This window comes from Trichoderma camerunense (assembly GCF_050948025.1).
Source record: "Trichoderma camerunense strain CBS 138272 chromosome Unknown V8C40scaffold_1, whole genome shotgun sequence".
In the NCBI taxonomy this organism is placed as follows: domain Eukaryota; kingdom Fungi; phylum Ascomycota; class Sordariomycetes; order Hypocreales; family Hypocreaceae; genus Trichoderma; species Trichoderma camerunense.
This window is the reverse complement of record NW_028145369.1, coordinates 1,280,682-1,307,235: the sequence shown is the minus strand read 5'-3', so window position 1 is coordinate 1,307,235 and position 26,554 is coordinate 1,280,682. Positions and strand designations below refer to the sequence as shown.

Genomic DNA, 26,554 nt, shown 5'->3' with positions numbered 1-26,554 from the left:
ATAGCATAGTACCCTCCGTAAATAGGGAGCGGCGTCACCTTAGCGCAGTCAATCGAATTTTTTTCCTTTTTCTCACTTTTTGGGAACTCCTTGTTTTGTACATATTTTTACCAAGTGACTCAACTAGCGACTGTAGTTCTCCATGTTTGGACAGCTTCATCTTCTATGCATCGAGTGTCACTGCAGCTGATTGCATTGGCAGGTGAGATTTAACCGCCAGTTTACACATTTAGATTGACCGATAAAGGTTTATTTGCATTCATGATAGTTTCTTAGCCTTAGAAACCTTAAGCATAAGCTTATGGCCAACAGGTGCAATATTAAAACGATCTTCCAGTTCCATGTCTGCCTCAGTCATTTCCTCTCCAAGCCGCAGCTCTAGGTTTCGGAATACAGAGGAAACAGCTATGTAAAGCTCATCCCAAGCCAAGTTCAATCCAATGCAAGCCCTCCTACCCAAACTGAATGGGGTTAATGCCGATTCCATATCCGCATGAGGATTAAGCCAGCGCTCGGGATTGAACAACTCTGGGTCCGGGAAAACTGCTGGATCGCGATGGTGAACGAAATTCTGCATGTTGACAACCGTGCCAACGGGGAGGTCGATATCATGGACTTTCATCGGTTCGTTAAGAACTCGAGGCAGCGAGGAGATGATGGTGGGGTATAACCTGAATGTCTCCTTTATGACTGCGTTGAGGTACGGCAATTTCCGTAATTCCGAGACACTCTCTCCACAATCTTCCAGCTCAGCACGAAGACGCGTTTGGATGGCTTCATAGCCGGGGCGCGATAAGGCGTACAGGAGGTAGGTTAGCGTGGTAGACGTTGTACCACTGCCGGCAAACATGATTCCCATTGCCTCCTCGACAAATTCTTCATAATTTAGTTTTCTACCAAGAAAGCCGTCCACAGATGAGAGATATGGAGAAATTAAATAGCCGTCCTCTTTGTCTGGGAGCTGTAGAAACTCACGTAGGAGCGCCCGACTTTTCTGCTCCCACTGGCGTCGGTGCTGATACGGCTCGCCGACGAAAGGCATCTTATGGGCGAAGCCTGTGGGCCTGAGCCAAGGTAAAAGTCCATCAAGAATGAATGTGAATGCACTGCCATCCATAGCCTCAAGTAGTTCAATGAGAGCTGTAGTGTCCTCGAACGGGAAGTCCTTTCCGAATCCTGCCTTGCAGACCACTTCGAGGCTGAATAGGCCACACATGAGAAATGCGTTCACGGTGCCTGTAGTTGCTGAAGATGAAATCTCGAGAAGACGTTTTGCGAGATTGTCCGCCTTTGATCTGATCATTGGTTCCAGCCGAGTCATGGACTGGAGCGAATAGGGTGAAGCTGAAATCTTCCGACGGGCCGCATGTTCTTCCTTGTTTCTATTCAAAGCGAGATGAGTTTTGAACACAGAATCGTGCTTGATTTAGTCTGTAACTCACGTCATGGCGAATATGTTATGTTGGTCAACGAATACAATTGGAAGATAAAATGTCGGTTCTTTAGACGAAGCTTTGTTGCTGGAGTATATGGCTCGGTAATATCTCCAATCACTGATTGATACCTCGTTTGGGCCGATACGCACTAACGGCCCATAGTCTTTATGTAGCTGTAGCAGTTTCTGTAATTATCTTGAAAGATTAGTCTTATTCTGAGGTTGTTCACCTCAATATTGCTGTATGTAGCTTGCCTGTGCTCGCTGCCACTTGAAAGTAGCAATAGTGATGGTCCACGGAAATAAGGCAGCGTTTTTGGGCCCTGGTACATCTCGAAGAGGGCTCACTAGAATTCTTTGGACAACCTGGCAGAAGGACGTGTCAGGAGACGCGTGATTCAACACTATACCAGCTATAGGAATATGATCGTTGTTTTCTTAATGAGAACATTCGTACTGACCTTTAGAAGTAGAGGACACCCCAATACAGCCACCGCTAAGAATACGTATAGCCTGAAGTTTGCACCCGATGCTATGGAAGCAAGAGCTACCTGGTAGCCCTCTTCCATTGTCACGATTGTGTTGTTTTACAAGACGGAAGCAAGCGGATATGATTGAAGCGCAATGGCCCTGGCTTTTGACTGCTATGTCCTCATTGTATACGGTGGTGCCAAAATGAGAGCTATAAGTAGGCCAGATGTCTATACCTTTCATTACACACTTTACCTAGAGAGCTACGTATACGGAGGTATGTTCCGTCCTATACAGTGTACGCTAGGGGGAGTATCGGCATATCCGCCTCAACAATGACATTTTACCCCGCGCTTCCCCGCAAGTCTCTGAACATTGTCCGGGGGAATCGGATCTAAGAGCTCAGACGAGTGGAAATCCGATCAAGCGGGGAGCTTCTGGATATTCACATGCGGGCCATAATCGTCAGGGGCGTAGGGTCTGGAAAGATTCGTCTGCTTCATTGTGTACTACTAGTAGCTCCGTGGGGCGTCTCGCAGGAATGTTTACCCGCAAAGGGGCCTATCCCGCAAGTTTAGTAAATCACAGCTACGAAAAAGGGAATAAGGGGAAGATGGGGGAAAAGAAAGAAAAGAATACGGACAAAAGTGTCCTTTACCTCTCACCAGACGAGTTCCTAAGCAAGAAGCTACTTCAGAATGCATTGGCGGAAGGCGTTTCTCAGAATACCAACTTTACACTTGACAGTACTAAAGGATTTGAAACATAAGCTGTCTGTGTCTATAGCTTATATTTGTTTATTACGATTATATAATAAATAATTAAATAGCTGAATTTGTATAAATAAACTTACTTATCATTATGTTGAATTTCGTTTCGAAGAGAAATTATTACAAAAGCATCACTAGTCTTCCATTCTTTAGTCTCTCTCCATCTAGAGGCAGCTTCAGAGATCCAAACGGAAACTTTTGCAAGACGACTGCGGAAATTGATCTACAAAATCGTGGGGCATACCTAGGGGTCCCACAACTAAACCTCTCCAGGCTTTGATCACCCACTCCTTAATACATAGTTTATGGGCTGCAAGTCTCTTTGCAGGACAAGAAGAAAACAGCAAAGCTGCTACAATGGAGTTAAGACCATGAGAGATGCTAAAGCCGACCTTGTGCCGGGCAGAGAGGTTATAGGTTTGGTTCGGGCGAGATTCTATTACAACTCTAATGATTATGCTATCATATGTGTAGCTGCTGTTACTTCTATGATGGGCAGAGCTAGTATCAACTCACTCTTGGGTTGGTTGGCAAGCTTCTTTCATTGACTACAATACATGTCATCATATAATCGTAATATTTTGCAGCACAGCTTTCCCGTCCTTTAGCATCATCATCGCCTCTCCTCTCATAACTCCATGAACGTACGCATCGCCAACAAGCTTGTACGCTGGGCCGCCTCCATCTCTCCGCACGGGCCGTAACACGAACGGGACCCTAAGCCCCGGAAACACACAGCACACATCGCCCTCTCGAATCAATCTATGAGCTAGGCCGTAATAGCCTGTCTTGGTACGGAAGACACGCCGGTTGTGAGCTGCCCAGGCGGTTCCTCTCTCAAAGCGCCATGACTCCGACTTTGCACCCTCGAGGCCGACGTCCTGGATTGCGCAACCAAACTTTGCGCAGTAGCCGCGAAAGCCTTCCCGATGCTCGTCGGTAAGGTCGCTGGGTTTTTGGTCGGCCTGCGCGGCGTTTGCGACTAGAGTCAGAGAAAAGGCTTCGACTTTGTCTTCTGGGGGGTATTGCGTCGCGGCATCTTCGTTTGCTACGAGATCTTGCCAAATCTGCTCAACCACCGGGCGATCTTCACCAACTGGATGGGTGCTAAAGTCGCTTTCTGTCGTGGCCAATCCGGCCCACGTGATTGTGTCGAGAATGAATCCCTCGATTTGCAATGAGCGATTGTCATTTAGAGAGAAGACCGGCGTTGTATCGCGTCCGCCCGCGTAGTACCAGAGGGTAGGATACGCGAGAGCACAAACGTTCTTGGCCAAATTCCAGTGCGGCACCCATGACGGGAAATCGCTGTCTAGAGTCTCTTGATTGCGGTCTACACAAGATAAGATAAAGGACAGCTCGGCGATTTTAAGAAGCGCGCAGGCGGTTTCGTAGTATACATCAAGTAAGCTTTTGTTGTAGTCTGGATTCAGTAGAATCTCGCCCGTCTGGGGATTCAGTGCGCTAGGGTGTCCAAGGAATGCAAACACGTAGTCTCTATGGTCCGTAGCTTCGAAGCGACGACCAATATGAAGGACCTCGGTGAAAGATACCTTGGGGCGTTGGGCCTCGAGCGATTCAACGGGCCTCTTGGATAACTCCCTTTTCCATGACACAGAGGTGGCCATGGAATTCCACAGGTCGGCAAATGTGTCGGTTATCTTGAATAATCCAATGTCGGATACCGGAAATAGATGCCCAGCCATGAGACAAAGGTTAGAAACTTCAACGATGTCGCTGATATTAATGGTCGCGTCACCCCATACCATTGTTGCTTGCAGTGCCAGCCCAGCCTCCTGCAAAACCCATACTCGAGAAAACCACGGGAGACTCGTCATTTCTCGAACCATGTCCCATTGTTTTGGATTGGAGCAGATGGGGTTATCTACCATTGGGTTAGGAATATTCTTCTCGTGCCCGTAAGTCTCCCAGATCTTTCTTGATGCCGACGCAGTGTCCTTAAGGAGATTAACGCATTGGAGAGAAATATCTGTCTTATTTTGACCCAGCCAGATGGGGACATTGCCTGATTGTTTGTAAATATTCCCCATCAGACGAACTTGCCTACTGCGTTCGTTCAAATCTTCTTGATTCACGCAGATGGCGTCGATCCAGAGCCGACGTGGCCCACCCTTGGAAAGCAGCCCGTTCAATGCCTGGAAGAGATTGACTGTGACCGGGAGGATTTTCCCATCAATAGTGATGTTAATCTTCTCAAGGGGATCTCCCCAGACGTAAGAGAGCGCATCATAGCTCCCAGAGCAGTCAGCCAATGCGACAGTAGTCAAGTGAAATGACAGTCTTTCTGAAGCCAAGTCCGCCTCTAGCAGCCGGACAAACTCGCCTTCTGTTGGCAACGGCTCATATATGTATTTCTCGTCGGCAGGGACGTCGTAAGAAACACCGAGCAAGGCCAGAGACGTCGAATATCCCCCCAAGGGATGTGCGCCTGGGATCGGAAGATTATCTGCATTCTGGGCGCTGGGCTTGGCTTGTGCCGCGACTTCCACCGTCGAGCTGCTGTTCTCAACTCCGGACATTTCTTCTCTTGCACAGAGCTATGTCGTTTCTCGGCTTCCTGTAGTACTAGGATAGATGCGCTCCAAGGTTTATCAAAATGAGCTGAATTGGTCAATTTGTGCTTGACCCTATCTGTTCAATCGGCTACATCAAACTTGAGTGTTTAACGGACACCGAGTTACAATTTGCGACTTAGGTATCTGCCATGGCTATAAGCTTTCAATATGAATATACCCCGCTCCAACCCCTCCCTTTGTGATGGACTTGATAGGTTTCTCGACATTACCAAAGGTTGCGGTGTACTTCGATACTAGATCCTAAGCAAGTAATAGGCGTACTTCAGTTATCGTGGTACATTTGACTGAGATATGGCGGGGAGTGTTTTCATCTACCAATAGGGTTGGCATTTATGATGCTCTTGTTCTTATCGATTCCCTCGCTCGTGGTCCCTAGCAGATGCATATATGGCTCCTTTGCGGATTTTGAGCAGCGAATGATAATCGGTTCAGGTGCATCCCAGCCCTGGCGATTTGAGCGAGGGTTCCGTAATCAGCTCTTTGTCAGCTTGGGGCCTCGTATTTCCCAGACGTTTATAGGCTACAAATCTCTTTACTATCTCAGGTACGTCTTACTTTGGCAAATATCACTGACACTGCCGTCCCTTTACTTACCTCACATTGTCTAGATGTGACTAGGATTCTCCTAAAGTGCACCAAGGCCTCCATCGCGTCAATTAGTGGCGGCTCGGCTCGAACGCCTGGGTCGCCCCACTGTCGCCATTAAAGTCTTGGAATTTGCAACGGTCTGTTTAGTACAAGATGAAAGACAATTGGGAATGCTGGTGTATTTTGTTCTCGTTAGAATAGCCCGTATACTTCTTGTTTCTAATGATAAAGTGTTGGATGTATTTTACGTTGCAGTGAACTCTATTGCTGTGACTAGTACACATCACTAGCCTCATGGCATTTTCCGCCACTTACAAAAACACAGCGATAATACGCAAGAATTTATTATAGTATATAAAAGGGAAATCCCCAAAAAGCCGTGGCAAGAAGCTCCAGGCCTTCTAGCTATTGCTATTAACACCAGTGGACGCATCAGACAAATCTGGGCAGTTGTCCTCGTAACTCTAGCTAAAAAAAACCACCTACACATGTACCCCGCCAAGAGCAAGTGACTCTACAGCTGAAAATAGGCTAGGAGTAGCGCGGAACCCAAGGTGATCGAATAATCGCGGAAAGCAATCCATTGGTTCCTAGTCAGTACAACGTAATTACTGCCTATGATCAAGGGATCGATATAAACTGAATGACATCCGACTTCTATCACATACGACCACAGGTAGCGGAAAATTCGGGGTCTCGTCTGCTCCCCCATAGACAAGCCACTAACCGGCAGATTAGTAGTTAAGTGGGTGACCATTAGCGAACACCGGCTGTTGTATGTTTTTGCCCTTTTGCTGTAGATGCCTTCCTTCCGTAACAACTTGAGGCCAACTACCACTAAGATCAAACACATACGACCATATCCATTAGAATATACGGGATCCCGTCCGCTCTCCCAGAGTCAAGCTAATGAGAGGCAGATTAGTAGTTGAGTGGGTGACCATCAGCGAACACCGGCTGTTGTGTGTTTTCTTTTTGCCTTTTCGTACTTTATCTTTACCTGTCTACGTATCTTGGGCACACAGGATTGCTACAGTCGAGGTTTCTATAGAACTGTTGTCATATGCTGCCGCTGGCCTCTTCTTGATGGAACACCAAGGATGTCATGTTGAATTCGGGTTCCACCAGAACCAATTAGAGCTATTAGCTGGACTTCGTATGCTGTATAATGAAGGAACATGTTCCACATGGTAAAGAATTAGATGTAGCTAACTTTAGAAATGAATTATTGAGTCAGTGAATACCGATCAGCAGTCTATCAGAAACCGTAAAAGGCGAGATTCGAGAGAGTCAGGGAACGAAGACCGAGAGACAGTTAGTTGTCAGCGCCTAGCTCGTTTAACATGTGCGTGCTCTATGCGTGGCCATCGCATTAAGCCTGTCATTCACATCAAGAATCAGATTCACTATCCCTCACTGTTAAGACTACCCTTGTCGAGGAGAAGAAACGTCAGTATGTCAAACAAGAGTTGTTGCCGAGAATAGTACCTAAGTATGCAGAGTTAATGAGCCCGTAAGGCATAGTCATTGTAAAATGTGTCCGAAATTAGCTAGACTGACTCGAGTCTCAAGATTCGTTCAGATTAACGCTTTTGGTATGGGAGGCCAATCTTGCTAATCACGCGCAAACATGTTTTTCGCTTCATCTAAAAGCTTGATATAAATAGGCAATATATACATAATTAGACTATATTTTGCGTAACCTCAAAGAATAGTACATCTGTGGGCTGAAAGAACTACGTCATATTCCCATAACAACATTTTTCCATTCGAAATAGCCTCCTGTCTTGTTTTGTTCTTACGTATATTGACTCAGACGTAAGATCGTGCATGCAGGTATGTTCGCACCCCGCAGTCTCATCTTCCTTTTACCCCGCGGCCATACAACTTGGAACGGGGCCGAGTGTCTGTGGAGTTCGATGGAGCCTGCAGCATACACTGCTCGCAGACATGAGAGGAGTCTCAGCTCATATAACCTTAAACCAACCTTATATGGGCAGTTGCCAAAAGATAGCTCTAATTATGTTTTGTCCCTCTACCCGAAAGTATCGGTACTAGCCCTTAAATATGAGTCCAGTTGTATTTGTGCTTGTCCAATTGTATATTACATGGCGATCGGCCGCTGTTATGCAAGTAATTGGTGCTGTTGGCTGTTAATGTTTGTAACCCTTTTTGATTGGATATTGACATGGGTTGGTCACTGTTGTGTTGGTACCAACATGCATTGTAAGTGGAATTAGCTTCCTACTTGAGTTGTAGTGTAGGAGTGATAGGATCGATAGGCCAAAATATTGGTACTTTTGATCCTTTACCCCGTGATCGGAGGAAGTTGGAGGGTATCTGAGAATCTGGAAAAGTGTGATGTGAGTAGTCTATCTTGCCCCGGTCGATGGGTCTCTCAAAATATTCCTACAATCCCAACGCAGATCAAGTTGAATGTTCAACCCGACTTTTTGGAATCTAAAAAAAAAATTCCGCCATGGATAATGCTCCACGAGACACAAAAACTGAGGCACCATCGCCGCAACTTGCCAGGGTTCTTCCAGAACTCATAGAAGCTCTACAACGATTAATAGAGGCGCAAGAGCGGCCATCTGATGACTCAACTCAATCTGTCTCTCAAAGGTTTCAAAGAGGCCCCCTACATTTGGTTGGCAAAGCCTTGGATGAAGAATTCCATGGCGAGCAACTAAAAAACATCCCAAAGTGGGCAGAGGTCCAAACTCTTTCTCTCAAAACGATCGACGAAGAAAACGATGCTTGTATCGCAAAATATGAAGGTAAAATAGCTCGTATCAAATATTCTTGTCTATCTCATATTCTTTTGCCATGTGCTGATATTTTGCTGTCCTGGTCGTCTACAGAGTTTTGGAAGGGGCGTGAAGGCACTGCGGCGGAGATTGAGACCACAAACAAGGCGTACCAGTCAACATTTGAACGTTTCCAGGATCTATATCACTGCCTAGGATGGCGGAAGAATGAAGGCCTCACACTGAATTATAATGATCTGTGCAAGCACCGCCTTTTTCTCATCGAGTCTATCTTCGCGATTGAGGCATATCGAATGAAAATGCTGCCCCGACTCCAGGAACCCACACGGGCTTCGTTTGAGTATTCACGTTTGCCCCGCTTACTACTGATATTGATTCGGATTGAGAGTCGGCAAAATATGCAAAATAAATGTCGTCCGACGACTGACGATAGTATGACAAATCGTGACGACAACAATGAAGGGATGAAGGCCTCTACAATCTTAGCTGTTTTGATTCAAGTTGCGCGAACTATGGACCGGGTAAGCTGGGCCGATGGGTTGAATCAAATGAGTTTACAAGAACTTCTTCGGATCTGCTACTCCCACAGGGTCCTCGAGCAGCCGAGATCCAACGATCCCGAACGGCAATATGAACATATGCAACTCTTAACTGACTGTCTCATGGCCTTGGACTTTACGCATCGGTTCAGAGAAATTCGTCCCCCAATCTCTAGGACCTTCTATTTTCGGTATTTAGAAGAGCCAATTCACAAAATCTTGGACATGGTCATTGCACACGATCAAAATTCGCGTGGCATCGATCATTTCAAGCAGCTTACGCTTCGAGAATCTGCTAGTCCGACATTCATACCTGAGCATTTCACTGTTCAATATTTGCAGGACTTTGGAAATCTAGAAATAGAGTGGACCGACTGTCTGGATGAGCACTTGAAGATATACTCGGGTCGAAATGCCATACGAATATTTGCTCACCCTACATTCTTTTATAACTGCATCGATCTCTTTAGGTGAGCTCTTGGATGTTCTGCACCAAAGGTTTTGTATTGTATTGCATTTTTGGGATTATCTTATTTGTCGATATCACTCTAACTAATATTTCCATCATAGGGAAGGGAGAGACTATGTGGAACCAACATTCAAAGAACTATCACTAACCTATGCCCTGCTATTCCGACCTTCCTCAAAGAGAAAGCTAAACACTCTAAACAAGTTCATTATGGTCAAAAATTCATCGCATGGATCTGTCACCTTTGCTGGCCATGAGACTCCTCATTTTTACAGAGCGCGGAAATATGGAGAATACGAAAATATGGCTGCTGAGAATATTGACCTCGATATATCCCGGAATCCTACAAAGGGACTGCTAGAGAATTTCTTTCGGTGCTCTTTACCTCCGAGTCTACAAGCTGCTTTCAACATCTCACAGCCAACCAAAACGATCCAAAAAATACATTCACGGGATCAACATAAAACCACACAAGCGGCCATGCAACAGATCTTGGAACTCAATTCTTACCCAGAAGATATCAAGTTTATGATCATATCACTATTGCAGCGGGATTTTGGAGAATTTGAGGCATTCCAGACCTTTCCTTATTTTGGCTCCCGCTTGCGACAGCTAAAGACCTATCTAGACGCCTATCAGCCGCGAACCTGGCTGCAACTGTGGAGCGATGACCGAGATGTTCGTGCATGGTGGATGTTTTGGTCTTTTATGGGCCTTGTTGGTATCATTATACCAATATCTTTTGCAGGAGTCATCTTGCAGACCGTCTATTTTGCTCGCTACCATTATATGGCTGTTTGAAGTGGTTACAAATTATATACAAGTTTAGCAAACATATTTTATGGTCGTATTTGCTTGTTGCAGGAGTAAAGACTCCATATCTAGGTATGGATGATAGAAAAGACACTTCAATGGCCACATAGCCAGAGAGTTCCTCGAGTCCTTGAATTTAACCTCTGAATAATCCCTAGTATCCAGTGGTGACCTCATTTAGCTCAAGTACTGAAGTTTGAGAATATGAGAAAAAGGCTGACAAGCATAGCACTAATGCAGGGGGTTTTAATAATGCTTTTCTGAGATGCTTATACAAAATAAACTTGTCACTAGTAATTTCAAGCAAGTTCTTCACCAATACAGGTTTCTTTTAACCATGACTCGTTATAAGAAGATTGAATTGAGCATGCCGGCTTGTTAGTCTTGTTTACATCTCGGAATTTGGCTAGAAACCTTTTCTAATTCAAGACGGCTCGGCTGTATAGCGCGGAGGCGAAACTAGGTTTGGTCTCGGTTGGATTTATACTGGCAATACCAGGATGTACAGTCGCGCTTCGGATAAATGGGCAGTACCTCCTTGCAGATTTCAGCGCATACTAAAGGTGTTCTAGTTTGCTCTGGGCATAATTTTCCAAGGTAGCCAACTTCCAATTGTCCTTTGGAGAATGCATGTCATGAAGCTCAGTGCCACCGTGGGATCCTCCTACCTAGTGCAGTAGGGAAAAGTACTGTTATAAGTCGTATATCGAATCCAAAAGTATTACGTTATCCGAGGTATCAGCTGCAGCAGGGCTATGCAACCTGTAGGGTTAATGCTAAATTGAACCTTATATCTATAAGCTCTGGGGGAAGCATAGCCCCGATGCCAGCTCAATAAAATACGCCGAACCTATCAGATTTGAAGCTACTTTGAGAAGAGCGCATACCGCTCCCGTTGGGGCCGAGCTTAGGTACATAAACGTAATTTCTCTTATTTATAAACAGCAACAATATAAGAGACCGGTAGCAGGACATACAATGCCATAAGCGAGCTGGCCAACTGTTCTTTCACATGTGACACACTCACGCATCTAATTGGTTTGCACTCGGAAATGATCTACCGGCAATTTCGGTGCACACCTGAGGGCACTATACGAGTACATACTGGCTATGCCACTATGACATAATACTTATATTATGATAGGCCAGCTGCAAGCCAGTCTGACCATAAATTGACGTCCGGGCTGAGTATTCGCCCCTAGTGCTGTGCCTCACCGTCCATCGCAGTGCAGTAGACTAGATCCTCTGGTGTTGGTGTAAGTTCGATCCGCACAACTGTGGAGGCCTGACACGATGCAGATGAAACAATATTACCCCAGACTTCAGTGCCAGGCATGTGCCGATATCCGTTTAGGCGTAACCCAAGCTCCAGGCACCGCCCAATCAGGGACTGCGGAAAGAAAACATGCAACACTACCGAAAGTTTAACACCCAACGGCAGTTTATTACAAGTGACGAGCAGGCTATGAGAGGCCGGCTCTCAATAGCCCGGATGTGCTGATCCTTGGGCCGGGGCTGAGACAAGCTTTTGGCGCCGAAATCCTCGTCTTGGATGTCATCCCCGCAATTTTGGCTTCCGGCCCCTGCCAAGCCGGGCCTCTCGTCGGCTCGTCGGCCGTCATCCTATTCTTGGAAGTTTCAGGGTTCGTCCAATATCACCGTAACCTTGGTTTATTTAACCTTTTGGCTCTTCATTACGAGTGTCTTCGTCTACCATTCATCAAAGGTACCTCAAGTCTCTTAGACCAGAGGTCGATACTGGTAAATCACATCACATGCAAGTTACAAATAGGTCATAGGTACGTCCATGTATTACGGATCTAAGTTGGCTGTCTGGTGTACCTATACATTTCTGCGGCCCCTCGGCCACACGCCCCTTTAGCAGCGTCTTTCCCTTGAATGAGTCTTTTTACTCATAGACATTGATGGTGATCGGTACGTTGAAGTCGAGGTCACCAATGCAAATTTGGAACTATCTCATGTGTGAGGTGATGACTATAGTGAACAGGATGATATTCAACTTACGCCGTTGTTGTTGTTGCAGCAAATAATCGTTTCAGTGCAAGCAGTGGTGTTGGAACAAGTTTGTCCTCCTCAGTGTTAGCATTATTCTGGATGGGAAAAGCGTAGCTCATCACTCACCACCGTTGCCGTCGCTGCTGCAACAGTATGGGCTACCCGCAGAGCAGGCGTTTACCTGAGTGTTCGTTCCCGAGCCACTACAGTCGCTGCTGCCGCTGCTGCCTTCTGTAGTTTGAGTAAGTTTGGCATGATTATCAAAGACTCGTCAAAACTTACTGCCCATCTTGTTGCTGTTCTTGTTGCGGGCCGGGAACTTCGGAAACGGGATATCTCCCATACTAGGCACACGGCGTTCAATGGCTCGAGGCTCAACCTCGGGCCCTTGGACCGGAGACGCCATGACGCCGTTAAGGGCGACGAGAGCATAAAAGATGATAGAGGCATACATGGTTGAGATGTAAAGAGTGATAATAGTGAGCTGGTAGAGCAAATAGAAGCGGTAAAGCGGACTGTAGCGAAAGACGATTCAGAAAGGTCTGAGTGTGTTGATTGAAGTGAATGAAAATGGATAGATAGGAGGCCTATTTAAACGAAAACTTTCTGCTTTCACACATCACCTCTAGGCTTCATCACTCGGCTAAATTGGATTTTACAATAATAAAGGACTGCATAACATCCAGAGAGTTAAGTGCTGCAGGATCTACAAACATGACTAGTCACGTACATCTGTTGGGCTCGTATATGTGTATGCAAAGTAGAGAGGTAAATGCCACAAACGGTGGCTCGAAAATATTACCAAACTGTTGGACGATTCTAACGGTGGCTCGTCAATGATGGAAATTTGTTGAACGTCTCTAGCGGTGACCCATAGACTATGCACAATTGTTGAACGCCTCCAACAGCTCAGCGTAGCACACATACCGAGATTATCCAAGTTTATCCAAGATTATTCACAGCTCCTGAAACTTTGAGTCAATGTTTATACGAGACCAGCTGAATATCTCACAGCATCAGGATGTCGTCAAGCAGATACGATGCTACGTCACTACATATCTAAGCAGCTACGAGATGCTTCCTGCTACTGGGAGGCCTTTACCGCACAAACTGTCGACATTTCGGGATCCCAGGAGACCAAAATCCCACAGATCGACTCAGGCCGTGCCTCAATGCAGCCTCTGAGCTTCTCCCCTACCAGGCTTGGCCAATTGTGTGAATATGCTGGCATAAAAGCAGGAACAGACTTTAAGTAGCTTCATTTCGTCTGTTCTTACCTGCGTTAGAGCTGCAAAAATAAGTTCAATAGACATGCATGGATATGCGCCATACATAGATTCTTAGTTCATTCCACTCTTTCAGCTCGTCGCCACTTCGTATCGGCTGTACTTTGTGTTTTGAAAAGGCAAAGACTCTCTAAAGGCTTAACAATAACTCTGAAGAGAAAAGTATAAGAGGGACTCCTTCCCTACCTTGAATATTTCTCTTCACTCTCAACCATCAGTCTCAACCATCACTCAGCAAGCAATCATCAAAACAACCACTCTCACTCTTCTCTCAAATTAAAATACTTCAAACCGCCAACATGCAGGTTACTTCTATGCTCGCTCTCCTCTTCACCGTTGCCACTGGCGCTCTTGCAGCTCCCGGCCACGCAGCTCCTCCTCCTCCCCATATTCCTCCCCCTCCCCCTCCTCCTCCCACCAACCAAAACACCAACACCAACAACAACTATCAATCCAATAGCTGTGGCAACGGCGCTTCGCCTTACTGCTGCAGTGCTACAGCTGATGGCCTGGGCGAGAACTACTGGAAGTGCTCTGACCTCAATGATGTGTGCAACGACGTCATTGTTTGCTGCAACAACAATAGCAACAACAACAACCAGCAGGTATGTCCTACGACAAGTTCAATCCAGACCAACTATGCGGCAGCTACGGCGTGCATTGATGTCCATAAATCATCGCCATGTGAGACATCGCCATTGACCGCAAATAGGGAAAGCAAAACAACATCGACACCGGCAACCAGTCTTGCAGTGCCTTCGGACAACAGAAGGTCATCTACGTCTAAGCTTGCCTGCAGAGGCTCAAAGTCGGCAATGGCTATCTTATTTGCTTGTATCCTAGTCTTATAAGGCGCTATTTGTCCAAGTTTGTCGACTATGGGCTGCGGTGACGGGTTTGAGAAAATGGGCAGTGGCATGTGGAACGGTGAAAAATTGCTTCTCTTCTATTGGGTTGTAGCAGGTTGGCTCTTCTGAGGCAATCTTTACAGCTCGCTCACTTTCCTTAAGCCTATTTAAACCGATATAGTTATTACAACCAAAAGCCAAAAATCGGTTGCCTTAATTCTTTGTCTAATTGGTATTGTGATGACAGTGTAGCCAAGTACATTACAGACATTGCTCAGCTAATTCTAGTACGCCGCTTGACATGTCGATGATTTGAACGGTAGATCATGCAATTCTAATGGTGGGCTCTCATCCATTGTGGCTAAGCTCACAAATGCCCTGGTTTGCTGTGCGGTGAATTTAGCGCAGCATCCAATGATCTCCAAACATGCGACCCGTGACTCAAGATGTATCATACTGCGCTAAAGACAACCTTGATCTCAAGAAAAAGCTTGATAAGACCTCAACCGTCAACTACATATAGTTGTGTGCAGCTAACGTCGTCTATCTCCATTCTATAATATTGAGCGCGGCAACTGAACGTCTCTTGAACTTAGCTGAATGTACAAATGAGTATTACTCGGTATATTGACTAGTTATGGGCGAAAAATTTTAGTCACTTTGCATATGCCGGTAATTCACTGCGCCTCTGTAAGCAACGTGCACCGTCCAGTGCATGCAAAGCTGAATGCGTGCAAGGGTGGCTGGTTTCTAGCTGAAACACTTGGTTTCAAACAATGGTTTTGTAACTCTTTTCAAAGCATGATATGAGACATTTGCTAAAATATGGGCGCCCAGTTACACCGCCGCCTGACAGTTTGTCGGCACTCCAGATTCCCGACAGATAGTCGAGATTAATCTTCAATGCGCATATGGGGCGGTTCAGTGTAGTTCTAGTTTCTAAAGAGGATATTCTACCGCCAGTTGACAAGAGCCGTGAGAAAAAGATAACAGGTTCTCATTACCTGCAGTTAGATACTTGGCGCTACGTAATGATGTGCAATACATCCTCATGAGAAAATGCAATTGCTTCAATTACACCGAGGGAATAACTTTAATTGAATCGCGCTTATAAAAATTGATAAAAACCACTGCCCTGTAAAAATCTTCCAGCTCTTGGGGGTATCGGAAAGTGTCTGCCATTTTGTGCCTCGCTCCATTCCTCTGGAGTGGACGAGAATCGGATTGCGTTGAGCTGCATGCGTCGCAAGTGTCGTCTTCCCACACATACATATCTCAATTCCAATCATCTGCAACGAGTTATATGCCAATGGCAGGGATACAACTCAGTTTAGGTATCGAACTTTATGAAAGCTCCAGCTAATGTGCGCCTGCGTCTGAGTATACCATGCCGGGATTGGGCCTGTATGGCTCGGACGAGCCCTTCAAGAGGGCCTCACGCTGTGCCAACTCCTTCTCATTTTGAATCAAGACGCAGCAGTTGCACCAGCAAGACTTGCAAAAGTCTCCGAAACAACCACCCTCAAGACCATGTTTTTCGCGAATGTCTCCTCGTTGCATCGTGGTAGGGATACATGTAAGGCCGCAGTGCGCAAGGCAAGCGAAGATGACGCACTAGAGATAGGACGCTATTAGTTTCTGTATGCTTGGAGAATTATTGCATCAAGGGGAACACTTACAGACGCATTGCAGCATGAGTAGTCATTCAAATTGCCATGCTTCATTCGGTGCTGAGTCTTTCCATAGGTAATGCAGGGACAAAAGGTCGTCTTAAAGCAAAGCCCACCTGGGCTGCAACAATCGAACAAGCCATTGGCCCAGGTAGTCTCGCTGTGCTTCTCCTTAGACATGTTGACTATTGATCAAAGGTAGTAAAGTAGGATATGAGGAATGAACGAATGACTGAAAAGGAATTGATTAGGAAGCGGTTGAAGAGAAGTAGTTGTGTAGACTACAAAACGGCGAATGACTTGAGATGCAAAGACCTAGCATGTGCCAAGTATTATATATAATAGATACAATCTACCACCAATCGCTACGGCCCAACAGGGCTCGGGCACGCAGTTTGCTTTTCAGCCTCAGATGGAGAACAAAATTAATCAGCCCCGACCCAGAATTCTAAATTAGGACTAAAAGTTTACGACGCGCCAAGTTTGTAGATGCCGAAAGACATGTCTACCTTGCGCCTAGTGGGTAAGGCTGAATCAACTTATTTTTGTTTACTTATACAAGTTAGTCCTGTAGGTAATGTCCGAACCGTTCCATGTAACGGAAATGAAAGCGGATGTACTAAGAGCATTTTATCAGCATTTTCAAGCCAATGCTCCATATCAATATTCGGCTCTCAACCTGTTGAATTGCGGCGTCATAGTTGATGAAGCGCTCACTGTTGTAAACCCAGGGTCTTTTGTGTACAACGGCTTGGGCATCATGATCCCCGCAAACACGCATGATCGCTTCACAGATGCCACCATATTTAATTATGATTACTTAACTAGATGAGCGCTAAAATCTCATCTAAGCCCCCTTGGTTCCATTTCTACTCTCCAGGAACGCTAGAGCTGCATAGCCGTGTTACCGTGTTCCTTCTGATGTACAAAGGCTCGACCTAGCTTGTGTCAGAGGATAGATGGAGGTGAAGTGACAAGGCTACTACACGTCTCATCTTTAAATATAGACATCCAACTGTGGCAGGCCGAATTGGATGATCTAAGAAACTAACATTAAATAAGGGACATTTAAGATACCAAGTATCGTTCCCGGGAAGTATCCATGCTGAAGAGTGGAACCTAAGAAGCGCTCGTTTGTCTTTGTAAATCCGATGGACTTTCCACAAAACTACCGGCCCATGCGGGTCGGCCCCAGTTGTTGAATAAAAATTATTGAAAGAATGATATTCGAGATGCTCATCACACGTTCCTCGTCGGACTTTGATGCCAGCTCGCTTACCTGTTTGCTTTACAATGAGGCAAGGTTGATCCATTCAGATTTTTTGTCAATCAACACCATTTTTTACGATACGCTAGGATGACCAAAAATAGCTGAAGAAATGCAAGATTGATTAATAGCGGCGTTGCTCCGTAATCAGCGTATCGTACTGTGCCACGAACCTGCCCATCGCCCCATCTTGTCTTGCTTGCATTAGCTTCTTAAGCTTGCGGACTGATAGCAATATTTCTTCCCCCTCCATTCCCTTAGGATGCTAGAAAAATTTTTGCATCCGAAGTTGAGAACTTGACGGGGTGGGGGGCCGTTAATATTACCAGCTCATAAAGTTATGAGTGAGAAGACTAAGTATTTTAGCAAACACCAAGAACCACCCTTATGTAGGTACACTACAATGACTATTAAGGGGCCTTCTACGGCAGAGGAACCGTAATCACTGCATGTTTGGGGTAGTTACAACGGATCTCGGAAAATTGACCAGCTTCAATCCAGAGGTCTTGAGCAGCCCCTCCCAACGGCCCACCCTGTTGCCTATCGGTTCCTTCCATGCCTGCCTAGCTTCATGTTATCATGTCATGTTGAGATTCTGTGGTACCAGATTTGGTGGAGTTTCAACGCCAGCTATAACCGCATTAGCTACGAGAATCATGGAGTTGGGTCTCAAGACTAACTGTATCCGCTTTAAGATACCCAGTGTTGTTCATTTCAATCGTGGAAATTGGGCGGAAGAGATATGCATGCACGCCTAAAACGGTACTCTGGCGGTTTACCCTTCACTCATTGAAGCCTGATGAAAGACAAAAATTACTCTTCAATACGCGACGAAGACGACGACGACGGCATTATCTTAGCTTCGTCAACTACCCTTGCAGAAGCAAGGTCTGATCGGTAGAGGAAAGTTCTAGTAAAGATTTGAAGGTGACGCGATTGTTTATCGTTACCTTCTATGCTTCAATCTCAACAGTATTTGCTAGTCTTAGCGTACATGCAGAAGTGCGCACAAGTGTCATAAAGCAGAGTTTATTAGGCATGTTATTAACTTGATGAACGCCACGCACCAGACTCGTCATATCCCTGTCCGGCAACTTCCCAATATCTCTCTATGAGCGAACTGCTCCACTCACAAACAGTCCCGGCTCCAGGCAGGTCTGCTGTGTTAGCAGAAACTTGACCTTCTTCAGAAGATACATCTGCTAGAGCCCATCCCTGGGGTACCTTATCAGTCGTATTGGGATCGGAACTTTGAAGATCTGTTACGTAGGGCAGTGGCGTCTGCGAAATACTAACCAAAGGGTTTAAACCCGGGGGGATAAGTATTCTGGCCGCCATAGCAGTGTGCTGATTGAATGTAGAATCAGGACTCGATTCATACGGTTGCTGACTCTCGATGGTGGTATCCGACATACCATCAAACCGATCTTGAGCCTTTAAAAAGGAGCTAGATGAACTTGTCTGGGGCGTTTGCGCTGTATTTCGCATCTTCTCTATTACAGACAGCGCTTGTGATCGAAGTACCTCGATATTGTCCCAGCGGCGGCCCCGATGAACATCTGCATTGTTCTTCCAGCGATTATAAGTTTCATCAATAACTTCCCACGGCAAAGTAAACGGCTCGCCGGATGGTGGGGACGACAGCGTGATGCAAATATCTAGCAAGAGATACGCCAAAGCATCCCATTCCACGTATGTCTGAAATAGCCACAGCCAACGACGGCCTTTGCTGTATTGACGCAACGCATGCGCATGTTGCAGGACTTCTTCACAAGCCTTGCGATAACCGGCTCGTAAAGGAATTCCACGGTTTTGGTTAGCTCGCGGTTTACAAACAGCCAGTTTTAAATTTGCAAGAATGAGTCGGCTGCTTTTAACCGTGATACAGTCCAGCGGAGCACTCTTGTCACAATACGAAAGGTACTGCTCTTCAAGGCGCTCTCTAAACTGGTCTACTTCCAGGCATTTCTGCGCTTCATTCATTATACGGTAGCCGTTGCTTTGACAAAATCTGTCCGAAAAAACAATTCGCCGCGCGAAGTTGCTTACTTCAAACCTGACGAGACTGAATAACATCTCGCTTCGTCCCGGTTGTTGGCTCGGCAATTCGCCCATATCAGGATCCAAGCTCATATCACTGATATTGAGCGGTAGCTCTGTACGAAGACTCGGCTCAAGGATAAAAGGTTCACGGCCAAACTCTTCGGCGACTCGAACGTCCAAGGTGCAGATCTGCCACCACAATCGGCGACGCATCTCAAGATCAAATGCTCGCATACCAAGGATGTCTATATGAAGATTTAGTTTCATGGCATTGCCAATTGCAATCCCAATTAGAGAGGAGACATCGGGCCCATTTTGGTCTTGCCGTCCGCAAATCTTCAATAAGATAGAAAGTTAGACAATGACCCTGTTCGTACTTTGCAGTTTAATCAAGAGATAATAATCACCAGGTATAGCACGAATGCTTGTAAGGCGGTTATATTCCGGGAGCTCCAGAAATTAATTCGTCTTAGCGATTCCTCGACCCCATTGCGAAACCTGAAACTCGTCAGTCCTTTCTAGTGATATACAGACAAGTTCAGTTACATACCGTTGCAACAGGACGGGTCTTTCTTCGTGAAGTTCTTGACGGCATTCCACTGCTGGAATAGCTATTACTGTGGAATAATAGATTGCGAATAATAAACATTCCGTATCCGCATCTGGAATCTTTCGGCCTTGGCTGATACTCATAACCTGTCTTTGGATAGAGGGAACGTGAAAAATCTTGATTAGAGGGTCAACCACATCGAGATATGCCTGCCACAGGAACAATATGGATGCAGCAGGGGGATGAGCCAATTTAAGAGGTTGTGACACGTCAACCGGGAAATTGAATGGCAATGACTGTAAGTGATATGATCTTAATACTCGGGTAGAGGTATCGTTCTGACTTTGCTGCGGTTGTAAATTATTTCGCGAAGAAGATGCGGTCGAATATGATAGGCTCGGGGCAGCATGCTACAGAGAGTTGTAAGTATATATAATTTAACGGAAAGCTTTTTGGTCTTTGCTGGACTCTTGCGATGTATGATTGGTAGTCGTGTTCATTGTGACTCTGTTTGCTTGCTGCCTCTAGACTTACTTGTAGCATGCTCCCAATATGTATTACTCTTTGATCCAGTGACTTCAAAGCACACTCAATAGAATGCACTCTGTTTGCTAGGTCGCCCTCTTCATCAGTACCAATAATTTGTCGCCTCGAAGGGTATTTGCATTGAAGCTTGGTGCGTGTGCAATAGGCGCATGGCAAAGACCTATCGCACTTGATCTTTCGGCGACGGCATTCAAGACATGAACGTCCCGACGCAATTACTCTGCGAGACATGAGTCCCGTCACTTATTTGTACCGTCGGATTGAGTAACTGTTGGTGTAGCCGTTGCTGCTAAGCGATTGAGTTAGCGCAGGTGAAGAACCGTGGCAACAGTGGGCCTATTATGAATCCTGTCTGTACTGAATTCCCTTTCAATGCTGACAAAAATTGTAACAAAGAATTGAACTCAATGAAACTGATAGAGATGGAACATCACAGCTCGAGGCCTGTGGAACGCCAAATGACGCAGAGGTTCTAGTGGAGGTGCGGAGGCTGCTCCTATTGGTAAGAGCGGACTTGACGGACCTGTGTCCGCATTTCTAAGCAGAAACGCCATTTGATCGTGAAGGATTCGGTGGAGATCTGACCAATGAAAGCTTCCCAATTGATTGGATTTGGCAGGGGTTCATGGTTCATTGGGGGATCTCGTACCTGGAACAGATCTGAGTTCCTGTACAGGCGGCTGCATCGTGGATATCGTAACTGCTGTCTAATATGCCTTTCTCGTAGACGATTGGTCTGTACTTGAACCGAATGACTGATAGTTGACCCACGAAGCTCTTGCATTCAGGTGTAATCTAGCCCGTGTATACGGACATACTCTCCGCTCATTATCCTTCTAGTGATATAGTGACTTTGCTGCATCGGCGGGTCTTGACGAGACCATTTACCGATATAAATACCAAGAAGATTCTCCTTGATCATTATATCTTCTCAAAGGCGAACAGGGCTTTTCAGCATTCAGTACTAAAAACATCACTATTTAAGCCAGAACCCGACAGCAGCTCCTCACATAGAGCCAATCATTCTCATCTCCATTATTGACATAAGTCATCTTATAAAATGCCTTACAAGAATGTCGCTATTGTTGGTGTATGTAGTCAAAAATCCATGCGCTGACCTTCATATTTATCACTTTACTCATGATTATTTAGGCAAGCGGGAGTATTGGCAAGATTATCCTCGAGGGCTTGATCGCAGCCGGCGGATTCACCATTACCGTCCTCTCTCGCAGGGATAGTTCTGCTACCTTCCCACCCGATATCTCTGTTTACAAGTCGGATTTCTCCGAAGGCGATCTGCAGTCCGCTTTCAAGGACCAAGATGTCGTCATTTCAGCCCTTGGTGCCACTGGCTTTGGCGAACAGAAGAAGCTTGTTGATGCCGCTATCGGTGCTGGGGTCAAGCGTTTCCTGCCTTCGGAATTTTCCTCCAGTAGTCAAGATTCTGCCGTTCTTCAACTGCTGCCCCTCTTCGGTCAGAAATCTGAAATGATAGAGTACCTCAAGACAAAACAATCTGCCGGCTTTTCTTGGACAGGGGTTGCCACCTCTCTCTTGTTCGATTGGGTAAGTCATGATCGACATATTTATAGCATTACTAGATGGAACAAAAGACTAAATGACCATCTTTACAGGGTCTGAGAAATGGATTTCTTGGGTACGATCTTGCTAACAAGACCGCTACTGTTTGGGATGGTGGTGATAAACGGTTTACTCTTACAAACGAAAAGGATCTTGGCATTGCCATTGCATCAGTGCTCAAGAATCCAGAGGAAACTTCTAACAAGTATCTCTTCATTTTTTCCGTTGAAACCACACAAAATGAGATCCTCGCTGCTCTGGAAGAGGCTACTGACGCCAAATGGACCGTCAACAACACTACCACCAAAGAGCAAGTAAACGAGGCTTTCCAAAAGCTAACTGCTGGTGACCTTAACGGCGCTTTCACTCTGGTTCGGGCAACTAGCTATAGCAATACACCTGGTCTCAAATCGAACTATGCTAGGGACGAGACATTGTCAAATGATCTTCTGGGACTTCAGGTGTCTAGCGTTGCCGAGACTGTCAAGCGCGTTATTGCCTAAAAGATGAGCGTGCTCTCTGTGGGGGAATCACAAGCTGTGCCCGGCTAAAGAAGTAATGTACTTTGGATCTCTGAAGATTTACATGCAGTCCCCGTTTCCTATGACAGAGAATTTTAATAGCAAATCTTTTGAATTGCATTACGTTGACCTTGTGGGGTGCTCTATACTTTGAAGCTTTCTATTGGAAGGCAAACTGCATGCATTTGCATGTACTAGGTGCTGTGGTAAGCCCATCGAAGCCACTCGTGTTCACCGCTTCATCTTCAATGTTATTTAAATCTCACGGTCGCAATTCGCGGCTTCGGCAACCACTGACCACGCAAACGCCACCTAGCCGACCGACCACACAATGCCTTCATTCGAAAAGCCAAAGGGACCCTTCGATCCAAGCCAGCTTCGCGCTTGGTCAGACAACGTCGAACCGCAGATGCGCGACCTGCTTTGGGGAGATTATTGGCAGCGATTCAACACTATACAAATTCCAATATTCGGCCCGGATGTTTACTTCGAAAACGCACTGCATATAGCGAAACTCGCCAAAGGCCAGAAAGAAGAATTTGAGCGCAGGTTTGAAGCAGAGAATAAAAGGCGACAGAAACTGGCATCCAAGATGTTTACGGCTGCAATGCGGGCCATAGACGAGGATGAGACTTATTTATGTAAAAACGCTCGTGATAGAGTATCTGAGCTATGCCAGACCGGCTGCTATATAGATTTTCTACGGCTTTTAATTGGTATTTCCCATGACTGGGACGAGAATGCAGCACAAGATTCGCAATCGGACGGCGACACTGGCGATCTTAGCGAGGAGACGCAGGACTCCGCTGATCAAATACAAGACTCTGACGATGAAGAGACACATCACGAGACCCCATGGCTTGGTGACGATTACTATGAGGCTCCCGAGGGTCTTGCGCCGGGGGAAGACCTGGTGCTGAGATATTTCAGTCGTATTTTTGGCGTATCTGTATCTGAATGCATGTCGGCTTCCGATGATGATGTCGGTCCTGAAAGTGATGTGTCTGTGTCGGAAAGGGAAAACAAAGAAAATAAGGCACCGCATAGACAAGGAAAGAGGTCAGTGTTTTGTTTTGTGTTATGCAGATTTCCACTGTATGATAGGCTTCCTTCTAATGCTTGAATGATCTATAGAAAGAGGGATCTATCCGACGATGATGTCCCCACTGCTCGGAGCCTTCGTCGAAAACTGATGGGCGGCATGATACCCGATCAAAAAGACTTTCCATTAACCCCCCAAGGAGATATAGATTGGGAAGCGATTGACGATGAACTTTTATTCAATAATTCAATGGATGAATATGACTATGATGAATATGACTATGATGAAGATGATGGCGATGACGATGAAGAAGATGAAGAAGAAGATGGTGATGACGAAGGCGATGAAGAAGAAGATCATGATGATGGAGATCAAGAAAATGGTGAAGAAGAAGATGGCGATGATGAGGGGAATGTTCCTATCAAAATCTCATTTTTTCTTTAGTATCAATGTTGGTAATTGAATCCGTGTCGCAAAGGTTTCCAGAAAAGACTGCATTAACCCTGCCACCTTTTGCCGCCGTCTGTACGCCTTGGTTTGGTATCTATCATATGTACTAGCTTTATGAATCCAATTTTGTGTAAAATATTAAAAGATATATGTTTACTATCTAATATGAATAATGTCGGGATCTAGAATGAAACTTATACACCCTTATACCGCCTCTGAACTTCTCTCGCTTAGGACCGGTTCACTTTTCCCTGAGCCTGCAAAGCTAACAGTTCGTCCCTTATCTCATTCCAGAACGGGCAAATACTGTAGTCCACTTCGCCAACAACCGTCTCATTCGCGAGATACATCATTCCCAGACCTTTGTCCTTACCCTGATCTAAGTAGCGTGGCCAATCGCATCCAGGAGTGCCTGTGGCAGCCATACTGTCCCACGAAGAGATGATCTCTTTACTTAGCTGTAACTCGGCCGAGGTCGAGGTGCAGTTCCCTCCAGGAGCAGGCAGTCCATCCAGCACGCCAAAGACAAAGGGAAGCTCAGCGGTGTGGGTAGCACCAAGAAAGCTATGGACAAAGGGGGTGTTTGGAACAGATGTCAACCAGGTACAGGAAGGGGTGCGGTCAAAGAAATATGTGAAAACAGGGACTTTGTTGGCAATTGCCTTCTGAAGGCCTCTATATGCTGTACACTTGTAAGCGTAGTCGGTATAAACGGCACTTATGGCAGCATCAGCGGAGTTGGGGGCGGAGGCGGTTCGTGGAAATTTAGAGAGCGGGTAGGTTGAATTGACGCGCGATGCGAGGGGGCCGAACTGGTAACTCAAGAAGTCGTCATAAGTGGCCTGAGTTTGGGTTGTCAAGTTCTTCGCGTAGGTGGCCAAGACGAAGAGCATGCCCTCTGTAGAGGTCGAGCCAAAGATAGACGGAACCTTGACGCCGGCTGATGCAGGCGCCTTTGGGATTATTTTGCCATCTACAAGAGGACCCCAGCTGAAGCCACGGCCGATATGGGCTATAGGGCTGCCAATTGATGGTCCTACGCCGGCAGGCATCGCCAGAACGGCTTGCTGCATTTCGGCCACGCTCTTAGAGTCGATGCAGGAAAACTAAAAGTATGGTCAGATTCAGGTTGAACAAAGATCATTAGAAGTGTGCAACGGTAAAAGTAAACTATTTACATCTGATGGCTTGCAGCCTAGAGTAGTGACGAACAGCTCGTTCCAGGGCTGAGCCTCGGCGACTGAAGCGAAGTCGCTGCCACCTCCCGACTGCATGATGGCAGCACTAATGAGATCAGGCGCATCATTCAGGGTGGCGATAGTGAAAGTGTCGAAGGAGCCAGCTGATTGTCCGAAGAGCACCATTTTATCCTAGAGTCCATCGAAAACATCTCATTAGTGACTGGAAGAAAGAATGCAAATGGGATTAAGGTAATCTTACAGGATCACCGCCAAAGGATTCAATGTTTGCCTTGATCCACTTCAATGCCAGCAACTGATCTTGAATGCCGAAATTGCCATTTATTCCAGCTTTCTGGACTGCCAAAAATCCCAGGGGTCCCTGGCGATAGTTGATATTGACTTGAATTACATTCTCGGCGGCATAGCAACCTGTATACATTGCGTTTGAAATGCCACCTGCTTCATTACTGCCACCATAGATCCAGATTTTGACGGGCAACTTGGATTTATGGGGTTTGTGAGCCGGGACAAAGATGTCAAGGAAGAGGCTATGAATATCGTCAGCGAAGGAAAAAGGACCACAGGCACAGAACAGATCGTGGCGATTCGTACCAATCCTCGGACTGTTTGCCCGTCTCGATGAAGGTCGTGCCAAACTGTGGACAGGCTGGGGCGGGGGTCGTCGCGTTTCGATCATGGTACACTCCTGTATAGGATGCAGGAGCATGGAACCTTGTTGGAGGATTTGCGTACGGAATAGACAAGAAGAAGTTCACATCTGTCGTGCTACACTTTCCACCCAGCAAAGTTCCGTCTTTGGTCGTCACCACTGGGGTCGATTGCGACGGCTCTGTTGGGCACTCAGAAGCATAGCTTGGCACCGTGGCCAGAAATACAGCGAGTGCGAGGGAGAGGGATTTCATCCTGTCGGAAAATGGGCCAAGAAAAGATGAGGATTCAGTGCATGTAGAGTGAGTGTTTAGACAGACTGAGGGGGGCAACCAGGCATTTAAATATTGAAGAGGATGAGCATCTACATTGATATCAATTTATAAGCTCAGGAGGAATTTGAGCCGCAATTGGACTTCGGTCATCAGCAA

The 26,554-nt window shown here is 46.1% G+C and overlaps 10 protein-coding genes across 10 annotated transcripts; 4 read left to right on the top strand and 6 right to left on the bottom strand.

Moving 5' to 3' along the window:
* Positions 1-259: 259 nt before the first annotated feature.
* V8C40DRAFT_260374 (cytochrome P450) lies at positions 260-1,447 on the bottom strand (the record flags this gene model as incomplete). The annotated part of the gene is made up of 2 exons (XM_083219133.1): positions 260-1,382; positions 1,443-1,447. The coding sequence occupies 2 exons, from the start codon at positions 1,445-1,447 to the stop codon at positions 260-262; spliced, it is 1,128 nt and encodes a 375-aa protein (XP_083079026.1).
* A 1,792-nt stretch (positions 1,448-3,239) lies between these two features.
* V8C40DRAFT_279261 (HET domain-containing protein) lies at positions 3,240-5,278 on the bottom strand (the record flags this gene model as incomplete). The annotated part of the gene is made up of 1 exon (XM_083221197.1): positions 3,240-5,278. The coding sequence occupies exon 1, from the start codon at positions 5,214-5,216 to the stop codon at positions 3,240-3,242; it is 1,977 nt and encodes a 658-aa protein (XP_083079025.1). The 5' UTR covers positions 5,217-5,278.
* Positions 5,279-8,261: 2,983 nt separating this feature from the next.
* Positions 8,262-10,827, top strand: V8C40DRAFT_229770 (uncharacterized protein). The gene is made up of 3 exons (XM_083212553.1): positions 8,262-8,641; positions 8,726-9,641; positions 9,742-10,827. Exons 1-3 carry the CDS (start codon positions 8,341-8,343, stop codon positions 10,439-10,441), a joined length of 1,917 nt encoding a protein of 638 aa, XP_083079024.1. The 5' UTR covers positions 8,262-8,340; the 3' UTR covers positions 10,442-10,827.
* A 1,535-nt stretch (positions 10,828-12,362) lies between these two features.
* V8C40DRAFT_260371 (uncharacterized protein) lies at positions 12,363-12,923 on the bottom strand (the record flags this gene model as incomplete). Its single annotated transcript, XM_083219132.1, has 4 exons — positions 12,363-12,425; positions 12,479-12,543; positions 12,596-12,700; positions 12,752-12,923. 4 exons carry the CDS (start codon positions 12,921-12,923, stop codon positions 12,363-12,365), a joined length of 405 nt encoding a protein of 134 aa, XP_083079023.1.
* A 1,131-nt stretch (positions 12,924-14,054) lies between these two features.
* Positions 14,055-14,542, top strand: V8C40DRAFT_260370 (hydrophobin; the record flags this gene model as incomplete). Its single annotated transcript, XM_083219131.1, has 2 exons — positions 14,055-14,360; positions 14,468-14,542. The coding sequence occupies 2 exons, from the start codon at positions 14,055-14,057 to the stop codon at positions 14,540-14,542; spliced, it is 381 nt and encodes a 126-aa protein (XP_083079022.1).
* Positions 14,543-15,532: 990 nt separating this feature from the next.
* Positions 15,533-16,630, bottom strand: V8C40DRAFT_229767 (PLAC8 family protein). Its single transcript, XM_083212552.1, has 2 exons — positions 16,283-16,630; positions 15,533-16,217 (listed from the first exon to the last, which is right to left on the bottom strand). The coding sequence occupies exons 1-2, from the start codon at positions 16,451-16,453 to the stop codon at positions 15,963-15,965; spliced, it is 426 nt and encodes a 141-aa protein (XP_083079021.1). The 5' UTR covers positions 16,454-16,630; the 3' UTR covers positions 15,533-15,962.
* Positions 16,631-18,493: 1,863 nt separating this feature from the next.
* V8C40DRAFT_229765 (Zn(II)2Cys6 transcription factor) lies at positions 18,494-21,093 on the bottom strand. Its single transcript, XM_083212551.1, has 4 exons — positions 20,668-21,093; positions 20,134-20,543; positions 19,991-20,081; positions 18,494-19,919 (listed from the first exon to the last, which is right to left on the bottom strand). The coding sequence occupies exons 1-4, from the start codon at positions 20,908-20,910 to the stop codon at positions 18,585-18,587; spliced, it is 2,079 nt and encodes a 692-aa protein (XP_083079020.1). The 5' UTR covers positions 20,911-21,093; the 3' UTR covers positions 18,494-18,584.
* A 646-nt stretch (positions 21,094-21,739) lies between these two features.
* V8C40DRAFT_260367 (aromatic alcohol reductase) lies at positions 21,740-22,763 on the top strand (the record flags this gene model as incomplete). Its single annotated transcript, XM_083219130.1, has 3 exons — positions 21,740-21,769; positions 21,832-22,245; positions 22,314-22,763. The coding sequence occupies 3 exons, from the start codon at positions 21,740-21,742 to the stop codon at positions 22,761-22,763; spliced, it is 894 nt and encodes a 297-aa protein (XP_083079019.1).
* A 284-nt stretch (positions 22,764-23,047) lies between these two features.
* On the top strand, positions 23,048-24,267 carry V8C40DRAFT_279255 (uncharacterized protein; the record flags this gene model as incomplete). Its single annotated transcript, XM_083221196.1, has 2 exons — positions 23,048-23,840; positions 23,916-24,267. The coding sequence occupies exons 1-2, from the start codon at positions 23,113-23,115 to the stop codon at positions 24,265-24,267; spliced, it is 1,080 nt and encodes a 359-aa protein (XP_083079018.1). The 5' UTR covers positions 23,048-23,112.
* Positions 24,268-24,503: 236 nt separating this feature from the next.
* Positions 24,504-26,377, bottom strand: V8C40DRAFT_260365 (alpha/beta-hydrolase; the record flags this gene model as incomplete). Its single annotated transcript, XM_083219129.1, has 4 exons — positions 24,504-25,379; positions 25,452-25,643; positions 25,714-26,002; positions 26,067-26,377. The coding sequence occupies 4 exons, from the start codon at positions 26,375-26,377 to the stop codon at positions 24,504-24,506; spliced, it is 1,668 nt and encodes a 555-aa protein (XP_083079017.1).
* Between the last annotated feature and the right edge of the window lie 177 nt (positions 26,378-26,554).

What these genes read in the sequence shown, in the direction of transcription:
- V8C40DRAFT_229765 (XM_083212551.1), bottom strand. Translation starts at nt 20,910, where the DNA reads ATGTCTCGCAGAGTAATTGCGTCGGGACGTTCATGTCTTGAATGCCGT. An exon ending in ATATTGGGAGCATGCTACAA is followed by an intron (nt 20,544 to 20,667) that starts GTAAGTCTAGAG and finishes AACTCTCTGTAG; the next exon opens with CATGCTGCCCCGAGCCTATC. An exon ending in AGACCCGTCCTGTTGCAACG is followed by an intron (nt 20,082 to 20,133) that starts GTATGTAACTGA and finishes GACGAGTTTCAG; the next exon opens with GTTTCGCAATGGGGTCGAGG.
- V8C40DRAFT_229767 (XM_083212552.1), bottom strand. Translation starts at nt 16,453, where the DNA reads ATGTCTAAGGAGAAGCACAGCGAGACTACCTGGGCCAATGGCTTGTTC. An exon ending in ACTCATGCTGCAATGCGTCT is followed by an intron (nt 16,218 to 16,282) that starts GTAAGTGTTCCC and finishes TCCTATCTCTAG; the next exon opens with TGCGTCATCTTCGCTTGCCT.
- V8C40DRAFT_229770 (XM_083212553.1), top strand. Translation starts at nt 8,341, where the DNA reads ATGGATAATGCTCCACGAGACACAAAAACTGAGGCACCATCGCCGCAA. An exon ending in TTGTATCGCAAAATATGAAG is followed by an intron (nt 8,642 to 8,725) that starts GTAAAATAGCTC and finishes GGTCGTCTACAG; the next exon opens with AGTTTTGGAAGGGGCGTGAA. An exon ending in AACTGCATCGATCTCTTTAG is followed by an intron (nt 9,642 to 9,741) that starts GTGAGCTCTTGG and finishes TTTCCATCATAG; the next exon opens with GGAAGGGAGAGACTATGTGG.